General features: G+C 44.3%; 2 protein-coding genes across 3 annotated transcripts; both read left to right on the forward strand.

Annotated features, from left to right (window-relative positions):
• The first annotated feature begins 2231 nt into the window (after positions 1-2231).
• plcd4a (phospholipase C, delta 4a) lies at positions 2232-14276 on the forward strand. The gene is made up of 16 exons (XM_048977904.1): positions 2232-2409; positions 4489-4542; positions 4674-4832; positions 4960-5188; positions 5901-6030; positions 6761-6992; positions 7486-7687; positions 8054-8198; positions 8497-8649; positions 9563-9730; positions 10953-11109; positions 11246-11362; positions 11637-11815; positions 12280-12412; positions 12515-12664; positions 12925-14276. The coding sequence occupies exons 2-16, from the start codon at positions 4518-4520 to the stop codon at positions 13014-13016; spliced, it is 2271 nt and encodes a 756-aa protein (XP_048833861.1). The 5' UTR covers positions 2232-2409; positions 4489-4517; the 3' UTR covers positions 13017-14276.
• A 2958-nt stretch (positions 14277-17234) lies between these two features.
• LOC125709453 (mitochondrial chaperone BCS1) lies at positions 17235-21730 on the forward strand. Of its 2 annotated transcripts, none has more exons than XM_048977905.1 (7): positions 17235-17986; positions 18163-18302; positions 18811-19005; positions 19095-19158; positions 20295-20467; positions 20989-21106; positions 21246-21730. In XM_048977905.1, the coding sequence occupies exons 1-7, from the start codon at positions 17667-17669 to the stop codon at positions 21496-21498; spliced, it is 1263 nt and encodes a 420-aa protein (XP_048833862.1). In that variant the 5' UTR covers positions 17235-17666; the 3' UTR covers positions 21499-21730. The 2 variants fall into 2 exon arrangements, with proteins under 2 accessions (XP_048833862.1, XP_048833863.1); XM_048977906.1 differs by having other exon boundaries at positions 17235-17421.
• Positions 21731-22790: the final 1060 nt, after the last annotated feature.

Below are 22790 nucleotides of genomic sequence, written 5' to 3' on the forward strand. Positions count from 1 at the left end.
TAAATATTAATAATTTATTATTATTAATTGGTAAAATATTTATAAATTGTCTCCTGCAGCCCCAAATGTAATAGGCCACTGTTCTGGGAATCGCTAATCTGTATATTGATTTTCGTTATACTCCTGATGAGCCCTCTTAGGCTTCTTAACCTTAACAGAAAGCATTGCATAACCCAAAATGAGTCCTCTCTCCTGCGCCTGTATTGAGTGAAAGTTGCAGTTTGACTGGGGAGCTTTTCTATACGTAATATGATTTGTTTAAAGTTTTAAGGTTCTAAATGCAGTGTTTCAATTGCATGACAGAATTGGTGGTCAAGTAAACTTCTATTGATCAAGGTCTATATTGGAGAAACCCATCAGTTTTGAATAAGCAATTAGGACTATTCACCAAATGCAGCTCACTTCTGGAATTAAAGGCTGACACCAGTTTAAGGTCACTTGCAAATGTCTATTAGATGTGGGCCCCTTATTCTCTACCCACTGTCAGACCAAGCTTTATCTTCAGTGTACAGTAATGTGGGGCCGTTCCGAGTGGCATTGAAAGTGAGTGGCTTTTAGGCACTTTCTTAAGCTCTCTGGAGGAGCTTAATTTGCTTAGAGAAATATAAAACCTGGTCTTTTAAAAATGGCTTTTGAAACGGCGGACTCAAGTTCAATTTTCCCATGTATGAAGCGAAGAAGACCCTTCAGAATAACTTATTTAGTGAAATAGGGTGAACTATATATTTTTTCTTAATTGTAATCTATGTGAATGAAACACATGCTGCGGTAATGTGTGCCTGCTGTGGCAGCACATATACTGAAATTAGACTGAAGAATGTGAAGATTAGCACATTAGTGGAGATGTTGTTAGGCTGCTGTGCCTATGATAGGAAGGTGGCTGCTTCTAATTCCAATATCAGTAGAGTGATCTCATGGTTGAGACCCTGAGCAAGGCCCTTAACCCCCAATCTGCTCCAGGAACTTGGTGACCTTGCTTTCTCAATTGCAAGGTGCTTTAAAAGTATCTGCTAAATAAATAAAATGTCAATATGTGATTGGTTTTGATGTAACGGGTTGATATTTTCTAGTGTAATTGTTTTGTATTCAATTGAAACCTGCTGTGTAAAGATAGACCCCAGTCAGCAGAACATCTTGGATGCCTCTTTCACTCCCATGCTTATCGCTTGACGTTGCGGGTTGGAACTATGCTTGATGCCAGCACGGGGTGATGGGGACCCCCTTACTCCAGCCTTCCCATGCACCTACTGAAAGCTGAGCCGGGAAGCTGAGCCAGCATTGTGGATTATTAATGATCGGAAATCTGAGGAGGGGAAGACTCCCCAAAGGAAAATGAATTAACAAGACCACCCTGACCCACAGAGGCGTCTGTACCCCTCCAAAACAGTCTGTGTTATGTGGTCTGTTGTTGGAAAGCGAGCCCAGGATCCCAGCCCTGCTGGGAATGGGGCTGATCTAATGGCTCCATGTAAGGAGAGCGACGCTTTCATTTCACTTACCTCTGCTCCTTTGCTCTTTCTCTCGCTCTCTCACTCTTTCTCTCTCCCCGTTTCTTGCTCTTTTGGATACCGCCCCAGCAGGCGAACTGGAGGGATTAATGTTTCATGGCATCGGCTTAGTAACCCGAGACTGGGAGGTCGGAACGTGCACAGGGCTGTCGACGGAGGCTCGGACTGGACCAGAACCGCGGGAGAGAAAGCGTCTAGCCAGCGCTCTGACTGCACAGACCTGTGTCCTCCATAAATGTCTATATTGTTATTCATCCAATATAGACATTCAAGCCTTGATTGTCTAATACAAAACTCTCCAAACTCTCCCTTGTTAATGTAGCCTTCTATCCTGGCTGTTAATACTTGGTAAATGTTAAGCAGAGTCTTGTCTAAAATCTAAAGCATAGATGTCATTTCCATATCTCACACGGCATGTTTATTTGCACTGTTACATCAGTTTAAGTATGGTCATGTGAAAACTGTACAGAGTACAGTGCAAACAACATTATTTTAATCAAAAAGCATTTTTATCCTCATGGAGCAAAACATGATTCAGTCGAAGGTGGATGATAACCAATTCCGATCCCAAAGGAATTTTAGGGACCGGGGGACCCTGCAAAGTATGCAAATGGTGAGAATGGAAAGTGAAGAATATGGGGGGACGAGTCAAAAGTCAGACAAGGACGTGAGAGAGAGAGAGAGAGATAGAGATGAGGAGGAGGAGGAGGCCGACCGCGTGAGAGTGAAGGAGTGCTGTCGCTGAGGATCGGCTTTCCCAGAGCGCCAGCAGCCTGTTGGACTGAGCCCAGTGGAGAGGGGGGCGCTCAGCCTGTGCTGCACACTGGGCTGCCTCTCCTGCGCCACTCCCGGACCCTACAGCTCCACAGCAGCACGGACGTGGGGAATGTACTTCCAGCCGGTGAGTGTCTCCTGCCCTCCCCACCCTGAGATTTCTCAGTGTCCTGTCACATGGGTGGTGCACTAAGGTCTCAGTCCCCATCCTGTCTCTACGAGTCGCGGTTGTGCGTCGCAGCGCAGGTGAGTGTGACAGCGGTAGGTGTGATAAGCTATAACCAGCATCGGTTTCCAGGGCTTATGTCCAATGTGAAGATTGTCCGCAGAATGTAATAGGAACTTTGACAGTAGTGCATGGCGCATGAGGCTGCTTGCTAAGGTTGTCATTTTTTTTCATTATTAGAATGGCTAAGGAGGTTGCTTGATCACATCTTTGATTAGCCTTTAGGTGTCAGGCAGTTAATGGTTGCCGTGCTTGTATTTTTTCACTGGTCTTGTCATGCTGTTTGTTTGGCATAATAAGTCAAACATGGATTTTAAATAAGTTTGTGAATCACTGTATGAAAACAGGCAAGAACCTTCGAGATACGACCCATCCATCCATCCATCCATCAATCTTCCTGCTGCTTATCTAACACAGACAGGGGAAGTATTTAGCTTAAACATTTTTGCTTATTTTTATCATGAAAGATAAACTGTTTCTCTTTCCTGGAACTCAGGACACCTGTGATAAGGGCACAGGTGTCTCTTGTCTTGCTGATGCTACATGTGTTTATAAAGTGGCCTATTTCAGCTTTACAGCAATGAAGCTTTTGTGAATAAACATCCTTACTAGGCTTCGTGTGCTGTTTTCCTGGCAGAGGGACTGAGTCCCTCTTTTTCAGACGTGATGTCAGCTGACAGCAGGATTTGCCTCTGGTCTGGATCCTTTATGAAGGGACAGAAAGGGTCGGAGCACATGGCTCTAAGTCCCAGGAGCAGCTCCTTGTGAAAAGGCCTTTATGGAGACAGTGTCTGTATCTGCTTGGGACAGGATTGCTTCTTTTTTTGTTCATGTCTGGTTGTGTAGTCAAAGCAAGGATGTTTAGTGATGGACTTTTCCAAGGATGTAAGCAAAAAACATTTTGGGCGATGATTTAATGTGGCCTGTGTTCACAAATGGAAATCATTTGCTGCGTGCTTTATGGTATTTTCACATTTTTTTCAATTTAGCAGATTGTTTGTGTGTAAATTTATTTTGAAAAAGGTTATAGTATTCCATGAGACAGTGAAATACATTTCAGTTTTGTTAAAGAGGGGCATGAAAGATTCACAGAGGAGTTATCGATTTCTTGCTTTCTAATTAGCTGCTACAACGACTAGAAAAACACATGCATAAAGATGGAGAAGAAATGAAAAGAAGAGAGTGATACAGCCATTAAAGTCAGCCCTCCTCCTAAAGCAGGCCGACTGAGACCGGGGACAAAGTGGTCACTCCCTACAGGAGGAAAAGAGCTTGCCTGTGATTCCTTTTTTTAGCCCATCCTTCAGTTTCCGAGAATGCCTGCCGATGAGAATCAGGGGGGAGATGATCCAGATCCAATAAACGTGAAAGCAGGAAGGCATGGCCTTGTCCAGACGTTAGCGGTCATGAGCCAGCAGTCAGAGCACAGAGATAATGACTCGTGATTTGTTTAGGCGGTGTTCAGGCAGCCAGCACAGCTTGTTTAGATTAGATCAGGCAGGCGAGAATAAGGCTGCGGTAGCCACCGCCCAAATACACATCGGGTCACCACAACACTGCTGTTAGTGGTCAGTGGACAGCATTCCCATAGGTGTCCATCAAAGTGGACAAAATTCCTTTGCAGCAGGACAAACTTATAAATATATATGGGGAAATGTATATGTGAGGAACAACTAAAGACTTCACACCAGAAAAGTCACATAGACCATATGATACAAGACTGGACAGTTTTCTCTCGGGCTAAGAATATCCATCCATCCATCCATCCATCCATGCATCTGTTCATCCTCTAACTGCTTATCCTGGTTATGGTTGCAGGGAGACCTGGAATCTACCCCAAGTAGCACAGGGCACCAAGCTGGGGTAGAAGTCTGGATGGGATGAGGCCAGTTGTGGATTTCTGATGCTAACGTGACGCTAGTGTTTGTTTAGAGTTTGTTTACATTTAGCTTAACAGTGCTGCTATTATTTTGTCTATAGCAAATGCCAGAAGTGTGACCAAACAACAAATGGCCTCAACTCAAAGCAGCCTACGTAAGTTTGTTTGGCGGAGATCCATCAAATGACATTGTTCGGTTATCTATAGAGCAGCTCATACAGATCATTCAAAAAATAATAATGGGAAAAGATGAGGTCATAATAGTGTTTTCACACCAATTTGTCAGGTATCCAGGGAGATGACAACCTGCAGTCCATGATCGTGGGGACAGTCATGAGGAAGATCAAGTCACGGACGTGGAAGAAGCAGCGCTACTTCAAGCTGCAGGAGGATTGCATGACCATCTGGTACAAGTCCAAGAAGGCTGGGAACGCCCACTCTACATGTGCGTAGTTCCTGCTTTCCGCCATTCAAGGCAGATTTGAAATATTCTAGAAAGATCCTTATACGGAACTGGGACTCATGAGGTTACCAATAGCCATTATTGGCAATCTTCCCTGCTCCCTTCCTAGTTTCTGTGAGTGACGTGGAGGCAGTGAGAGAGGGACACCAATCAGAAGTACTGCTGAGCATCGCCGACGAGTTCCCTGCCGACCGCTGCTTCACGCTCGTCTTCCGTGGGCGTCGCGGCAACCTGGACCTGGTGGCTGAGTCAGCAGAGGAGGCTCAGTCCTGGATCAAGGGCATGAGGAAGTTAATCGAGAATGTGGAAAACATGGGCCAGCGGGAGAAGCTTGACCAGTATCCTTCACTGCATTCATCACCTGAGACACTCTTCATAGGGTAGAACTTTTACCATATATTTCAGGGGTGGGCAATCATATCCGCAAAGGGCCAGTGTGTATGAGGGTTTTTGGGATAACCTTTAGGTCAGCTGTTCAAACCCAGGTGTGAGGACTCTTCATCTAATCAGTCCTCTAATTAGTAATCTAATTAGGGAGTTGCAGCGAAAATCCACATATACACCGGCCCTTTCTGGATAAGATTGGCCACCCCTGACTTAGGTCCACTGAGTAGTTCATTCGTTCTTAAATCTGCAGAAGCCTTATTATTCAAAGGTGATGCTTTATTTGCCATTTGCACAAGTGTATATGGCATCTTGCTTTGCTGTGAGACCTACACACACAGGTGAGAGCAAAGTTTGGGGTCTGAATGCAGGATCAGCCAATGTGCAATGCCCCTATCAGAGGGTTAAGGAACTTGCTTAGGGGTCCGATGGCGGCATCAGTCTGCTAGTCCTAGGATTTTAACCGGCAACCTTTCAGTCACAGATATATGGTACCTATTAAGTGCTTAGTTCTAAAGTTCATGGATAGACATCGTGGCGAAAAGAACCCGGTCCCTTAGTTTTAACATGTAGAAGAATAACTGAAGAAATACGTGTGTGAGGAGTTTATGTTTCAGATGGTTTTACATGATTAACAACAGTCATTTGCCTTAAGTGAGCTTCTAGGTGGATCTGTGACTGGTTCAAGAAGGCAGACAAAAACAGGGATGGAAGAATGAACTTTAAAGAGGTGCAGGATCTACTCAAGATGATGAACGTGGACATGAACGAGGACCACGCTCGCCGCCTTTTCACAGTTGCGTTTCCGGGCATTTCCTGGTTTTCTGTCCAATCAGTCTCTCACTTCCACAAGTATACGACGACACAAGTATATAATCACATGGCAGGTTTTGCCATAGCTGGAGCACAATTAGTCTTTGTAAATGAAAATAAGTTACACTGGCAAAAACCATAGTAATCTATATAGAAACATAATCTATATAGAAAAGTGAACATGGATACTATCGTAATTGCTTTTGATTTTTACAGCTTTAAGAACCCCCCCCCCCCCCCCCAAAAAAAAAATAAAAAAAAAAAATTTGTAAAGTTTATCTTTTCTTTTGTGGATGTTTCAGTAATCATTTATTAGCCTTTCCTGCTACAAGTTGATAAATTCAGGACTTACGAAGTTATGAAGTATTCTTAGTACATAAAAAAAGGTTATAGAGATATAAAGATGCAAATATGCAATTTTAATTATAAAACTCCTTATAGATTGTAACCAGTAGAAGTTTCACATTATTTCATTCTAATCCAATGTTTGAATACAGAATATATATATATATTGCATAGACAGTATGTAAAATGCACAAAGGTGTACATTTGGTTTCAGCATTGGTAGGGATCCCAATTAGCCCTGACCCCTTCACCCCCCTGAACACACATGGTCCTCCCACAATATTGGCAGGGACCAAATTGCAGTGTTTCCCCTGCTTACTTCCAATAACGCAGTAAGGATCTGAAGGTCTCCTGTCTCCTGTCTGTAGATGGCAGACCGTTCCCGGTCTGGCACACTGGAGGGTGATGAATTTGTGCTGTTCTACAAGATGCTCACGCAGAGGGATGACGTGCTGAGGATATTCCAGCAGTACTCCAGAGATGGACAGAAGCTGACCCTGCAGGACCTGGAGGAGTTCCTGTGCGAGGAGCAGCTGGAAGGCCTGGGAGGACAGCAGTGCGCCCTGGAGCTCATTGAGCGCTATGAGCCCTCAGAAACTGGCATGATACATTTTTACAGTGTATACTGTGTATGGGAACAGGGGGCGGAGACCTACAATATTACAGTAAATATGGTATTTGGATATAGCCATATGAGAACTGTATTATTACTGAAAATATGGTAGATGAATATATTAGCTAGTAACACATATAATTAGCTAATTACTGCTAGTTACAGTAAGAAATGCAAGTATTGACTAGATATATTGAAATGGGCCCTGACAACAGTTATTTGTTTTCTGTACTGATGGCAATCAATTATATTGCTATGGAAGGCACTTCACTATATCAGGATTAATGCCAGGTGACTTATTTGAAGACTCATTAATATGTGAGGCTGGACAACTTGCTTGAATTGGACCCAAAAAAAAAGTGTAATCAGTTGCACAACATTTTTTGGATGTGCAGTAACTGGGATTCTTTAAACTAAAAGAATATGTGCATAAAAATCATAATATTTTGGTCATCTAATTGTTGTGTAATTGGTCAACAGCCAAGATGCTCAACGCCATGTCCATCGATGGCTTTCTGATGTACCTGGTCTCGCCAGAGGGCTCCATCTTCAACCCTCAGCATCGGGGTGTCTACCAGGACATGACCCAACCTTTGTGCCACTACTTCATCTCCTCCTCCCATAACACCTACCTTCTGGAGGACCAACTACGGGGCCAGAGCAGTGTGGAGGGCTACATCCGGTAGGGCACCATATTTAATGAGGCACTATACTATTGCATTTTTTCCTCTAGTCTCCTCTCCTTTTCTTTCTTCAAAACTTTCTGCTTAAACCCTCGTTGGCCTACAAACTTACAGGCATGCTTCTACTTAATTCAGTAATTACCACAGCTCACCCATGCACATTCCAATCAATGATCATGACCACATACTTAGTTAATTAACTATTAGTCATTTTTAATGAAGGTGATTTTAACTGAATGTTTGCTATTGTAGCTGTTTCAGGTAGGAGCTCTTTTGATCTCCTGCTGATGGAAGAATTAGAACATTCTAGAACTCAAGTAAAGGACAAGGCTACATGGGTGCTTCTCTTGGTTTGGCTTCTGTAGGGCCTTGAAGCGGGGCTGTCGCTGCGTAGAGGTGGACTGCTGGGACGGACCCAATGGGGAGCCCATCGTGTACCATGGACACACCTTCACGTCCAAGATCCTCTTCAAGGACGTTGTCACTGCACTGGGGAACTACGCCTTCAAGGTGAGGGGGCAGAGGTGTAGATGGTTCCGGCAGCATCTACAGCACCAGTGTTAGCGTGTAAACCTCCATGCTGTCTGTTTTCGGCGTGACCTGGGTTACAGATGACCTGTTAGTGCAGGTGTCTCCAACTCCGGTCCTGTAGAGCTACTATCCAGTAGGTTTTCTATCCTACCTGGCTTTTAATGAGCTTCACTTGTTCCCGGTATGTGTGGCTCATCAGAGATGGAGATCCCTGTCCTAGGGTTTTTCCCTCAGATGATGAGCTCCCATTTGTGAAGCACACTGTCCCCTCTTACAGATATCCGACTACCCCGTCATACTGTCCATTGAGAACCATTGCAGTTTAGAGCAACAGAGAGTTATGGCCCAGCACCTCAACCACATCCTGGACGACAAGCTGCTGAGGAGTACAGTGGGCAGCCCGAATCAGTACAGGCTGCCTTCTCCTGAGGTGAGGCCGCTGGTTGTATGTCAGCCGAGCCGCGGTGAAATCAGTGAGTGGGCATGAACTTTTGGTGAATGGTGAACTGAACTAATCAGTTTGCAAGCAATGAAGGTGAACATGAGTGCCGTTCACCCTGGCGAGAGTGAACGACGCTCACGCACCAGAAGTAGCAATATTAGGCAAAAAATTAACTCTCATATTGCGATATGAAATTCGATGTGTTACGATGTCTCAGAACCGTACCTTGAAAAATTCGAATGATGATCTTGATTTTGTCATATGTGCCTTATGTTAATTAAGTGTTGATGTGCTCCGATGATTTGACGATATATCAGTAAAGTAAATGGCAAGAGTTTTCTGAGGTGACGCTAGTCATATTTTAATTGATGATCAAAAATTTCACTTTGGATTCAGAGCAGCTTATAAAAAGCCTGGAAGAGATGAATGTGAACTAGTTCAGTGTTTCTTAAACTTATTTGTCCTGGGGACCAGTCATGTCAGGCTTTGGGGCTGCAGGGCCCTGCATAAACGTGATGTCTATTACAAATGTTATACGTGGATAACAAACAAGCTAAAAACCATGAACATTCTCATATGTAATAAAGACAAGCAACTAATCACATGGCTGGGTAATGATGGACAGTATAAAAGGTTTGGATAGCTTATCTTTAGCTGTTATCTGGAAAGCAGGCTTCCGTGATTTAGATATTCGTTGTCCATTTTCCCATAAAGGCACTTAGGGAGATCGATGAAATGCTATGTGAGCTGCATCTTGCAATAAGATCTAACCTGTAATGTTTAATTTAAACAGGAAATGAGTCAAATAAATGCTATTATCCTTAAGGAATGCCAATATATTTTCTTGTGATGTCAGAAAAGGGCGCCATTCCATGCCATTTCTGCTCGATTCCCTTTACAGGAGCTGAGGGGAAAGATATTGGTGAAGGGGAAGAAGATCGGAGGACTGGAGGCGAGTCTGAATGGGGCAGTAGAGGACTCCATGACGGGGGAGGTGAGCGACGAGGACGAGGTCGCTGACATCGACGAGGACCACCCACATGCTGAGAGCATTCGGCGAAAGGGAAAGGTTAGGGACAGAACTTTGGGAACTTCTAGACACTTAAAGTCCGTTGAGGTGTAACAACCACATCAATAAAATTGAAAGGCTTGTATGCTTCAAATACAGCATCATGCTACATGCCCAGCTTGCATACAGTCTGCTGGAGCCCTGGTTTCAAACTCATTCTGTTAAAGGCGTCATTGGGGATTCCATCATAACTTGATGTAATGCGACATTTAAGCTATTCATTATGGTCTCCAAGTTTGGGGTTTCAATCCACGGCTGATTTCTGGGTTTGAAAGACAAACCAGCTAATAATTAGGCCTGTTCAAAGAAGGTCACCATTGTCACCAAGCTAGGTAAAGGTGAATCGTCTTCTATCTTTTACCGCTGCCTGACACATATTGCGTAATCTTTCATCCCTCATCAAAGATACATGCATACACTGGCTGCGTTCAGGCAGAGTGAGAAGGTCATTCCTTGTTAAAGAGCGTAACTGATACTAATTTTCTTGGAAGAAAATAAGCCTTCCAAAACCTGGAAATTGTAATAATAGATTGACCCTGAATTTTTACATATTATTGACTATTTTTCTTTGTATGTTTTTAATAACAGTTGTAGTGGCTGATGATAGGCATTTTTGGTGGGTCCATTTCAAAGACAACAACACTTTGTAAACTAGTGGTAGCAGGTTGGTCCTTCTGTTTTATCAGTAAAGCCATCTGCCGCAAACTGTAGCCAAGTGCTGCCAGAGGGCTTGGTGTAATTGACCCCGAAGGTGGCCCATGTGTCTGTGGGCACTAGTTCTGAGTCCTGGTCCGTTTGGAGTGATGGGGATTAAGTTTCCTAAAGGGCGGGTGTCGACTGGGAGCCCTGATAGCATCGCTAATAAGTTTGGCACCACAGTGACTGGAGCTTGACTGGCAGGCTATGATCCGTGCCACTTCCATGTAAACAGCCTTCTGTTAAGGTATCAGACGCTCTCTTAAGATTAGTTTGGGGCCAGTAAATCAAGGAACTGCAAGCTTGAAAATGTAATTTTTTACAATTACACTGCAGTATACTGCAATCGTCTAAGTGACTCCCATCTGAAATCTTTCCAGTAGTACAGCGTCATCACATACTAACTTTCGGCATTAGGACGAATCCCTTTTATGCTGCATCCCACTCGCACATCAATCATTCATGAGTTGCAGTAGTAAGCTAATTTTGAGCTTCCCGTTTGGCATGCGTGATGTTCCTTTCTCAGAAATCAAAGCAGCGTCTCTCCAAGGAGCTGTCTGAATGTGTGGTGTACTGCAAGAGTGTCCACTTCAGTAGTTTCAAGCATTCACGCCTTTATTCCAAATTCTACGAGATCTCCTCTTTCGCCGAGTCCAAAGCCCGGAAGTACATCAAGGAGGCAGGTAAGCCAAAGAAATCTGCGACTGTACTCACGGCGCTTCCACTTTTCCAAAAATAAATACAGGGGGACCTGTAGTGGTTGCCTGTGGAATTTGGCGCTGGTCTGCGGTGGTAACCGTGTATCGCTTTGTCCACCAGGGGTAGAGTTTGTGCAGCACAATGCCAGGCAGCTCAGCAGAGTGTACCCCAGTGGTCTGAGAACAGACTCGTCTAATTTTAACCCACAGGAGATGTGGAACGTGGGATGCCAAATAGGTAAAGGCCTTCCTGACTTAGGGACTTCTGTCCCTATATTAATGAAATGAAATTAATTCATGTAATGCATACATTGTAATATTCATTCATCCATCCAACATCAAACTACTTATTTTGGTCAAGGTAGTAGACTATGTATAATAGTTGAATTTTGAATGTATAGATAAATACAGTGTAATAGCTAAGGCTCACAAACATAGACGTTGGGCCCTGAATTTTCATGAGCCGCAACCACAAAAATCTTTCATTTTGGCCTAATCTGTTTTCCCCCCAGTCGCTCTGAACTTCCAGACGGCAGGAGTGGAGATGGACCTCAACGACGGCCTTTTCAGCCAGAATGGCCACTGCGGCTACATCCTGAAGCCCGAGTTCATGAGGATCTGCGAGAGGCACTATGAGCCGGAGAACGCCCACGAACGCGAAGGCTATCGGCCTGTCAGCCTCTCTGTCCAGGTACAGAGGCCTGCCTGTGCTGCCGGCCGGAGGCCCTTCCACACCTGTCAGCACGACCCGACACTCAATGCTATTGTTCTGCCTGTTGTATTGTTTAGATGAACATCAGAGGAACTTGGATGTTTGTTACTCTCTGTCTTCTGTGAGCTTACGGCTTGCCTGTTCTTCAATATTAATGTGTATAGCCAGAGTTCTATTAAGCAGTAAAGGATAAATGGTACTGCAAAAGCAGTCCTTGGATCAGGCCCCTGAGAAAAATATGCTCTTTGCTTACAATGTAATAATAAAATAATGGGTTGTATGGGAAAATAGGATCCGTCTATTCAATAGCTGTTTATCCAATAAGTCATGCAAAATCCAGTACTCTGGCAGCATACATGTCATGTGGACTATCGATCCAGTGTGCGGAAAGGTCCACTCCTCCGGTAATGGCTTGAAGTGCATGTGCATGTCCACCTTCCCAGGTGATCAGTGGACAGCAGCTTCCCAAAGTGAACATCAAGGAAGGCTCTATCGTGGACCCCCTGGTGAGAGTGGAGATCCATGGTGTGCCAGTGGACCAGGCGAAGCAGGAAACCAAATACATCGACAACAATGGTCAGGGGCACCTTCATTCACCTTCGTCCACCACACAAGCCATGCCAATGCGTGGGCCATGGGCTCTCATATCTGGGCCACTGACTGCTGTCTCCTGGGCAGGCTTCAACCCGGTGTGGAACGACACTCTGCAGTTCACTATCCACGCACCCGAGCTCGCCCTGGTGCGCTTCGTAGTCGAGGATTATGACAAGACCTCCAAGAATGACTTTGTTGGCCAGTACACTCTCCCTTTCACTTCCATTCAGCAAGGTTAGTATGAACCTGGCTTCTAACTGGTGTCCCATATAAGCAGGACTGACATCGGTGTGTGATTTAATAAAACAGATGATGTAGACGGCATCATGTGCATATAATGCAAACCAAGGAGATTTAAAGATCAAGGACATAAGAAGCATCAGCCACACAGACTGTAAATGTAGCTAAACTAAAGTGTTTATCTTTGATCACATCAATTTATTCATTTATTTGTTTGTTTGTTCGTTTACAATATTTTATCCTTCCGTGCCCAGGATATCGTCATATCCACCTGCTGTCCAAAGATGGGACCACCATTCCACCATCATCGCTGTTTGTTCACGTCAGGATAACGAACATAGTGTGACACGCGGCCGAGAGGCAGATAAATCCCAGCAGCCGTGTCTGCAACCGGGAGAAACACATTTATTAGGCTGACATTGTACAAAAGTCTCTATGAATCTGTTATTAAGATACAGTATATGTGCGAATTGCTGTGCTATTTATTCCAGTTTCACGTGCAAAAAATGACATTATTTGTTGATGGGACCACATTAGTAGCCTTCAAATTATGGCCAAGCGGACAGATAAGGGAAACTTCTGTATATGGCAGTGCTTAAAGAACCTATGATGTAACAAACGTATTAAATATTTAATGGCGCTTCGGTTGTGACATTTTGCATGAGACAATGTGAACAGGCTTACGGGAGAAAGATGACATCGCCGAGAAGAGACGGGACATCTAATGGACCATGACATGAGACATTCCAGCAGTTGTTGTCATGGCACTTCTGAAGTGAGACTCGTTAAACTTAACCTTCAGACGAGAGGTCAAATGAGAGGTGTGGACTTCTCACCTGGCCTCAATCCACCAGAGAATTTGTTTCTGGATCCACACTATGGACACTTCTTATACCACCGAATCAGCAAATTTAAATGTTGGTTACGAAGTATTAGTGCGCCAAAAATTGCACTGAGGAGTTCAGCCTGTTTAGCGAGCTTAACGCAGTTTTATTGTCTTGGGAATCGGTTTCTACTTTGCTAATCTCTAGTATTTAATACCTTTGGGGGGATGGTTAATTTGGTTGAGATCACTATACTGCTATGAAATATATGTATATTGTACTTCACATAATCAATTATGATGCTTAAGCATATAATTAGAGCACTCAAAATTATGATGTGTAATTTAAATCATTTAAATCAGTGTGCCACTAGATGGCAGAAAAATAACGATTTTGCAACTACTACAACTGAAACCAAACTGACTGACTAAGGACACAAGTTAAAAACCAGTGTCCCTGTCATGTAGTGCTGGGTATCATCTAATGGTCAGTTCTGTCTGGCTCATGGGCGCCATCATGTGGTACCTTAGCTTACTAGCAAGACATGAAAAATTAAATATCAGTCGTTGGCTTTCTATTACTCATCATTTTCACTTTTCACCAAAGCGATCCACATGTTATCCTGCATTACTATGTGCTTTAACATCAACATTCCAGAATAACCTTGAATTCTCTGGTACGCACTGAACACCTTTTCTGAGTGTGGTATCTGACCGTAATGATTTTATATAAAACATCCATTTTGCTGCTAGTGTTTTCATATTAAATATTTTATACTTTTATTATGCGCTCCTTGTATATTATTTATATCGACCTCTAAGGTATTATGTTATACTCATTTATTTAGCAGACATTTTTGTCTGAAGCATCACACAGGTGAGGAAGGCCTGAGGTCACCCGACATCCTTGGAGCTGTTGGGGTTAAGGCACTTGTTTAAGAGCCCAGAGGTCATGTGATGTCTCTGTCAGACATGGGTTTTGAACCCACAATCTTCTAGACACAGAACCTGAATCCACTGACATCCACCCTATCAGAGAATTCCTGCATTAACAGCTGATCAGTTATTTCTCTGTATACATGTATCTATGTATCTAATCTCTGTTTTCAAATAAAAATAATTTAAAAATTGTTAGATTGTAGAGATTAATATATCTCAGCAAAATGACTCAATCAAGATATTCTAACCTTTCACAAGATGTGAAAGTGCTGTTGTTTTTCTGTTACATTGAATCTACCACTATGAGACACCACAGCAAACTCATACAGCGAGAAGTAGACAAGTTCAACATTTCTACTTAATTGTTCATTTAAAGTCATTTTGGTTCATTTCAGTCATCCTAAATATTTATCAGAATCAGGAATGTAACCGCATGGTAAAAATATGGGTATAACTCCTCCCCAAAACACTGGTTACATGCCCAATTGATGATTTTGTTATCAGTTGGGCATGTAACCAGTGGTAAAATAGTTCTAGTCTATTTTAACTAACGAGGTTAAGCTCCCCTTAAAATTAGCTTCAGCTCCCTTGTTGGCAAAAACCTTACCCCATCCATCCATCCATCCATCCATCCATCCATCCATCATCAGGGTCGGGTCACGGGGTCAGAGGTCTAAGCAGAAATGCCCAGTCCTCCCTCTCACCAGCCACCTCCTCCAGCTCCTCCGGGGGGAATACCAAGACGTTCCCAGACTAGCTGAGTGAAATAATCTCAGCAGTGTGTCCTGGGTCTGCCCTGGGGCCTCCTCCCAACTGGACATGCCCGAAACCTCCCCAGGGAGCCGTCCAGGAGGCATCCTACATAGATGCCCGAAACACCTCAGCTGGCTCCTTTCGATGCGGAGGAGCAGTGGCTCTATATAGGCCTCTGTCACTCAGGGCTGACCATGGTGATGCATCCAAAGTTTCCTGATTGTCTGCTCAGCTGGAGCAACGCTGATTGTGGCTAAAGACACCAATGCAGGAGTGACCGTCTCTGCCACAAAGGCCACAGTTGTATGTGGTCTCTTGTAGAGGTGGGCTCCTTCCAACGCACTTGCTCGTCTGCAGGTAAAGTCCCTCTTGTGCAGGGCTGAAAGAATGAAGAAGAATACAGAATAAGATCCTTTACTGTAAATATTCTGTAGCTATGCAACAAGAGAGTTTGGAGTAAAAAATCATGTACATTTTTGAAAAAAATCTGAGAAATAGAGACTTAAGCACAGATTTAATGTAGTCTGATGTTCTGTTGCTGGTTAGCTTCCCATCCATGTTCTTCAGCTGCCATCTGCAGGGTTTGAAGAATGTTCATCAGGTGAAGCCTTTAACCCTCTGGTTCAGAGACTGGTCAGGGTGTAGATGTAGAGTAAGAATAATGAGTTTGGGAAAAATACCTCTAAGAACACCTGAACGGGAACGGTGGAGCCACAGACGGTTAATGTCACGGCACAGCTGGACAGTGTGGATCCGGCCCTACTTTTCCAGATGTTCTTCGGAGAACCTAGCGGGGTTATAAATGCTTGAGTGACCAAGGGTGGGATGCAGTATTAGGCTACGTCAGTCCGTGTCAATGCGGAGTGGTGGTATTGTGACACGGCTTAATCCTGGATTTAGGCCTGGACGACGTGGGCAGCCACCCATTGATTGTAGATTGTGAGCTAGGCAGCTACCATATCAGAAGTATGAGATGGGGAGGGGTGTGGGGTTGGGCTGACCTCAGGTAGGGGGAGTGGGGGAATCTATCAAATAGCGCACCACTAACTTTATACAGTACTAATGCAATTAATAAAATCAGTTTTAAATTTATCATTATTTATATATATTGTTCCAGATTTCCTAATAAAAATGACAGGGGTGAATGGTGTTTTTTTTCATGCAGGGGGGCAGGTTTGGGAGATACATAAATTATCTTGCCTTGGGGGGGGGGGGGGGGGGGGCGCTGAAGGTACCATACAAGATTAAATTTCACAAGGGGCTGCAGCTGGTGGTTGTTCTGTAGCAGCTGAATGTATAACAGATAATCCAGGACTGACTATTAATTGATTACTGGGTTCATCCCAACATTTTAGAGGCACGACTTTATCACGTGACAAAGATCTAACTCGAACTTAATCTTTACGTGAAACGAAGAGCTGGATGAAGATAATCAACATTTGACATACTGTGCTTTGGATAGCATTTTAAGTGCTGATAGTTACTCTAACCACTAGGTGGTGGTAGTGACCTGTTAGGCTGCATGCTGTAGGTATTTTCAGCTGACGGAAGTCAGCGTGGTAAACACCTCATCACAGAAAGTTAATTCTGTTTGTTGCACCATCCATCCATTTTCCATACCTGCCATCGTCATGAAAATTGTTTACGTTAAGGGAAAACTATATATTTCCCAAGATAACTAAACAACTATTTTTATAGTCCCCGCTCTTTCACCACTGTTTACTTGGTTAATGGGTACTTGTTCAGTGGCAGAATATAGACGTCACATAATAGTCACATTCAGGAGGATTTACTATCACGTAACATCGCAACAGTTATACGTCTGAAAACATAACTGTAATTACTCATATTCGAAACCAGAATGATAGTTTTAATTTATTTATCAATTTACGAAAGACTTAAGAAATATTAAATATTTGAGTTAGAATAATTAGTACTAAGTCGATGTTTTGCACAATCAAAAATATTCTAAATAGCATAAAGGCAGGTGCTAGTATTCAATTACGCTTATTGAAACCTAGGAACTATTGAGTCGTCAGTGTAGGAGACGGAGGACCTTGGCTGCAGAACACCGGAAGTACAATAGAGGTCGCCACATGACTCCGATTGAATGTGAAAGATGCCGGCTGCGCTGTATTGGAGTTCTGAAGACTGTCGTTGTTTCGAATAGCTTTTGCAGCAATGTCACTGGTGATGAAGACAACGTATTCAACCACGTTAAGTCTCCTAGCTAGACGTAAGAATCGCAGGGACCATAACACTATAGTTACCAAAGCGAAATCGGTACGTGAACAACACATTCTGTAGATTATCTAAATATCTGAACGACACAACGTAGGGATCGTATAAACACATGCCACGTGGAGATCGTAGAAGATACCAATTCAGAATATGCTTTGGACTCTCTCCTGCGTTTGACGTTAAGGTTGTTTTTTAAACTGGATCTCTGAGTTGTGTCTTTGATTCCTTGGCAATCTTGCCATGCCTTTAGCGGATTTTCTGGGGGCTCTGAAGGACAACCCCTACTTCGGGGCTGGCTTTGGCTTGGTTGGTGTGGGTACGGCACTCGCTTTGGCCAGGAAGGGGGCTCAGGTGGGGATGGTTTTCTTTCGGCGTCACTACATGATTACCTTGGAGGTGCCCAGTCGTGACAAGAGCTACCATTGGCTATTGAACTGGATCACCAAGCACGCGCGGCACACGCAGCACCTCAGCGTGGAGACGTCTTACATGCAGCATGAGAGTGGGCGTATCCACACGCAGTTTGACTTCCACCCCAGTCCCGGGAACCATATCATCTGGTGAGGGGGACGTGTCCGTAAGAAGGGAACCGTTCTAAACCGTCGAGGATGATTCTTTTTTTTTTTGATGCCGCGGTATCAGCATTTCCCGATGTGAACTGTGTGTTGGTATTTGTGTATCTAATATTTGTGGTCGCAGCTGCTTAACTGTAGAGGCCCCCACTGTCCTGCATCAGGTACAAGCACAAATGGATCAGGGTAGAGAGAACCAGGGAAAAGCAGATGCTGAACCTGAACACAGGCACGCCCTGGGAGTCTGTGACTTTCACCGCCCTGGGGAGGGACCGGGATGTTTTCTTCAACATCCTTCAGGAAGGTATATCACATGTACACCTTTTGAGTTTGGTTATTTCATTATATGCTTTAAAATGTCTTAAATGGCCTGAACATTCTCCTTTTAAAGCATGTCTATATATAGATCCTGGCATATTTGTAGTAAGTAAATATTCATCTTTATTTGGAATAAATTCTCAAACTGCATGTACAATTCATTTAAATACAATTCCTCTATAACTCAATTAAACTGAGTAAACTGGGAAAGGATAGGTGTCTCTTTAAATTAATAAGCTGTGGTGTTCATCGATGTACCCTTTAAGGACAACCAATTGTTTGCTGCCTAAACAATAGGGAACTCTCTTCTGTACTTTATCATAGGAACTGTTAAGAATGCATTCGATTAGGGTAATGGTGAATGGACCACTCAGATCAGGACAATAACTTGTTACCAAGGGGTGGGTCTCGTTGTACCAGACTGAGCCCCCCGCTGAAGGTGGTCTCTAGGGGTGGATAGACATTGATGCCTGATTGTCTCCTTGGCTTCTCAGCAAGGGAGCTGGCGCTGAAACAGGAGGAGGGCCGGACAGTCATGTACACCGCCATGGGTGCCGAGTGGAGGCCTTTTGGGTTCCCTCGGCGGCGTAGACCGCTGAGCTCCGTAGTGCTGGAACGTGGCGTGGCCGAGCGCATCGTAGACGACGTGAAGGAGTTCATCGATCACCCAAAGTGGTACATCGAACGAGGTGTGGCGCTCGCGTGTGCCCGACCTCTGGGTGTCTGGGTCAGAGGTCGCGGTGTCTGTCTTTCCTCATTGTGTTGTGTCTTTACTCAGGTATCCCATACAGACGGGGCTACCTGCTCTACGGGCCTCCAGGATGTGGGAAGAGCAGCTTCATGTGAGAGCCTAGTCTGTAGTCGGGTCCCACATGGTCTGGCCGGGCTGTGTGCTGCCCTTGTTTTGACATGTTTTTAAAACAAAAACTTTATGTATTGTTGTCGCAAAAAATTTGGTGAATTTTTTTTCTTCAATATTCAGTTTTTGAAGAACATTATCACTGCCAACTTTTTGGTGCCACTCTGTAACAGTGCTAGGAGAACAATTCTGACTCATACCTGCCATGTTTTCTGTTTACATACTTACCCATGCATTATACAAGTGTTACTTATGAGAACAGCTGTACTGGTGCTATGCCATGGTCACAATATGAACTGCACATGAATTTTCTAGTGCTACAGTAAACGGGTAACTTCCAGTTATTAACAATTTGAATGCAGTTTTTTCTTCTTGAATCATTTTTATATTTGAAATTTTGGAATATCTGGAGTAGCACTACTGTACGAGCATATTTAATATGGCTATTGACGAAGCAGGATGTTTACGCAACACTGACAGATTTCTGAGAATAGTGATTAATGATTTTCCGGCTCTATTACCGGCCCCCGCGTTAGTCTACTGAAAATGCTGATGCCCATTTTTGATGGTCTATTCCAGTAAAAAATGGCACATCTCCAAGCTAAATTAAAATGGAATTAGGCAATTGATGAAATGCAGACTCTGGATCATTGTAAAGAGGATTCTCTGGCTCATTGCTACCTGACATAAAGTAGACGTGAGGAATAGCCAATAGGAACTGGGGCTCGAGGATCAGCATGAGGAATAGCCAATAGGAACTGGACCTCGAGGGTCAGCGTGAGGAATAGCTAATAGGAACTGGACCTTGAGAATTAGCGTGAGGACTAGCCAGTAGGAACTGGAGCTCGGGGATCAGCGTAAGGAATAGCCAATAGGAACTGGGGCTCGAGGATCAGCATGAGGAATAGCCAATAGGAACTGGACCTCGAGGGTCAGCGTGAGGAATAGCTAATAGGAACTGGACCTTGAGAATTAGCGTGAGGACTAGCCAGTAGGAACTGGAGCTCGGGGATCAGCGTAAGGAATAGCCAATAGAAACTTGACCTCGAGGATCAGCGTGAGGAATAGACAATAGGACCTGGACATCCAAGGATCAGTAAACTCTTTGTTGTCCTTCAGAACAGCGCTGGCTGGTGAACTGGGCTACAGTATCTGTCTGATGAGCCTGAGTGACCGAAGCCTGTCTGACGACCGTCTGAACCACTTGCTGAGTGTGGCCCCTCAGCAGAGCATCATCCTGCTGGAGGATGTGGACGCCGCTTTTGTCAGCCGCGAGCTGCTGCCCACCGAGAGTAGGCGGGCCTAGGGGCGGGTCTAGGGGCTGCCTATACTGCCAGGGTGCAAGATATAACTCCAATACACTCAGGGGTGGATTCACTTCTGTGGGGGCCCTAGGCTGAAATGTGAGAGAATAAAAAATACAAAGGAACATCAATAATTCGCTAATCAGTGCAGCATGGGGATAGTGCAGTTGTTATCAAACTTTTTGTTTAGTGACCCCCCCCAGAAAACATTAGTTACGTCTTGTGACCCCTTTTAGTCTATTAATTTTGCCCAGTGTGGGGAAGGGGAAATTTCCAACAGAAAAGAAACAAAAATTCTTTTAGCATATTCATAAAATCATCTCCGCGCCATTTGGGAACCACTGATATAGCTTTTGCATTAATCCACCCCTGACTACACTAGGTTCCAGCCAGCAGGACGTACAGGCACCGATTATACTGAGGTTATACTGTGTTTCCTCATGGGAGCTGGGCTGTGATTGGACAGTTGGTCCTAACTAAATGTTGTGGGTCTTCGTCCCCCCTCCCAGACCCCTTGGCCTATCAGGGCATGGGCAGACTCACGTTCAGCGGCCTCCTCAACGCCCTGGATGGTGTGGCCTCCTCGGAAGCCAGGATCGTCTTCATGACCACCAACTTCATTGACCGGTACATTTACGTAATTCCTGTTGGCCGCAAATAACTTAGTCGTGCTTACACTATACAGTTCATGTAATGTTCTTTGATGCTTCTAGAAAGTTGAATTATTTTAATTCTGGCCAACTCCTCAAACCCTCCCCCCTCACAGACTGGACTCGGCATTGATCCGGCCCGGGCGGGTGGATCTCAAGCAGTACGTGGGTCACTGCACTCGCTGGCAGCTGAACCAGATGTTCTGCCGGTTCTATCCCAGCGAGCCTTTGGCTGAGGCGGAGCGATTTGCAGAGCTCGCCTTGGGGGTGGAGCCCCAGCTGAGCGCCGCCCAGGTGCAGGGGCACTTCATGCTCTACAAGCTGGACCCCACGGGATCTATAGACAATGTGGAGAAGATCAAGCAGTGAGGACAGCAGGACATGATCTGTAATGGAACCTGACTTGGACTGGAGGTTCTGAAATGGCCTCTGAACATTGGTCATAAAGAATTGTGGTGAATCACAATGAATCATCATGAACCAACTTGAGTCTGTCTGTCTCTGCATGGTCCTATTCGTAAAGCCCACCATCATTTAATGAGAAGGGGGGTGTGCTGGACAATTTAATGTTGTAAATCTATAAAAAGGGTTAGTCCATTCATCTGTGCTGTGTCTGCATATACATTCTACCACAGTTCACCGTAATGTCACAACTCAGGATGCCTCCATTCCTCCTTTAAGTTATAATGCCTCCATTTCCTCTTACTTTCCATTTTCTTACTCGGTAAACTGACTGCTGCACTTCTTTTCGCTGTCATCCTCTTCTGCTGATGTTTGCCGAATACAGGAAACTCCAAATCGATATCATTTTCGCAGATGGCGATGTTGTCGTTTCCTGAATCGACTCTCACGGCATATCTGGGGTTGTGCGCGTGTCGCCGTGAAGAGGCCGGCGTTGACCGCGCCCTGTCATATCTGATGCGGAGCCGCCTGACCATTTCCTGAACGAGCTCAGTCAGTCCAGGTCACGTGACAAAGAAGAGTGACAGAAAACTGATAAGATATTTTCATAGTTGGCGACGTCAAGCTCCGTTAGCAGCATTGGTAGAGTTCAACATGTTCAGCCTGCAGCCCTAGTATTGAAACACAGTGGAACCAATCGAATCTGAATGAGCTCAGTCATCCTTCATGGTGTTCAGGCTGCTAGAAGTGCTTGACTGGCAATCCCACATTTACTGGTGAAGCCAAGAGATCATGGGTGTTATCAGTATGTTGGGGGAGAAAGGACTCCACCCTAGTATGGAGTGTTTTTGAATAATGCTAATTTCTAATGATTTCTGATATGAAAATCAAAGCAAAACACAAAGTGAAGCTTGCAATTGTTCCTTCAGTCACACAATCCACTCAGCTACTGTAACTGGTTTCATATGGTTTCCAATGGACTTGACCAGTATAGGTTGACTCGAGTGTTCCAGTTATGCAGTGTTTGAGATCTTACATTGCTGGCAGTGGTGCTCATCTTGATTTGCAGGGAAAGTATTAGGCTGGTTCAACAAGCAGAGCCGATCCAGTGACGGTATCCTGTTTCTGCTGATGAACTTTTCTTTGTGTAGAACTGTTATAAAATAACTTGCCTTTTATGTGTGATAGACAAAGCTGAACATTACAGATACCTTCTTCCTCTGAAATGTGTTCACTGACACCAGCTGAATGATAAACCT

This window comes from Brienomyrus brachyistius, chromosome 16 (assembly GCF_023856365.1).
Source record: "Brienomyrus brachyistius isolate T26 chromosome 16, BBRACH_0.4, whole genome shotgun sequence".
Classification (NCBI taxonomy): Eukaryota; Metazoa; Chordata; class Actinopteri; order Osteoglossiformes; family Mormyridae; genus Brienomyrus; species Brienomyrus brachyistius.

What these genes read in the sequence shown, in the direction of transcription:
- plcd4a (XM_048977904.1), top strand. Translation starts at nt 4,518, where the DNA reads ATGGCCTCAACTCAAAGCAGCCTAC. An exon ending in ACAGGCTGCCTTCTCCTGAG is followed by an intron (nt 8,650 to 9,562) that starts GTGAGGCCGCTG and finishes TTCCCTTTACAG; the next exon opens with GAGCTGAGGGGAAAGATATT. An exon ending in TTTCACTTCCATTCAGCAAG is followed by an intron (nt 12,665 to 12,924) that starts GTTAGTATGAAC and finishes TTCCGTGCCCAG; the next exon opens with GATATCGTCATATCCACCTG.
- LOC125709453 (XM_048977905.1), top strand. Translation starts at nt 17,667, where the DNA reads ATGCCTTTAGCGGATTTTCTGGGGGCTCTGAAGGACAACCCCTACTTC. An exon ending in CCCGGGAACCATATCATCTG is followed by an intron (nt 17,987 to 18,162) that starts GTGAGGGGGACG and finishes GTCCTGCATCAG; the next exon opens with GTACAAGCACAAATGGATCA. An exon ending in CTTCAACATCCTTCAGGAAG is followed by an intron (nt 18,303 to 18,810) that starts GTATATCACATG and finishes TTGGCTTCTCAG; the next exon opens with CAAGGGAGCTGGCGCTGAAA.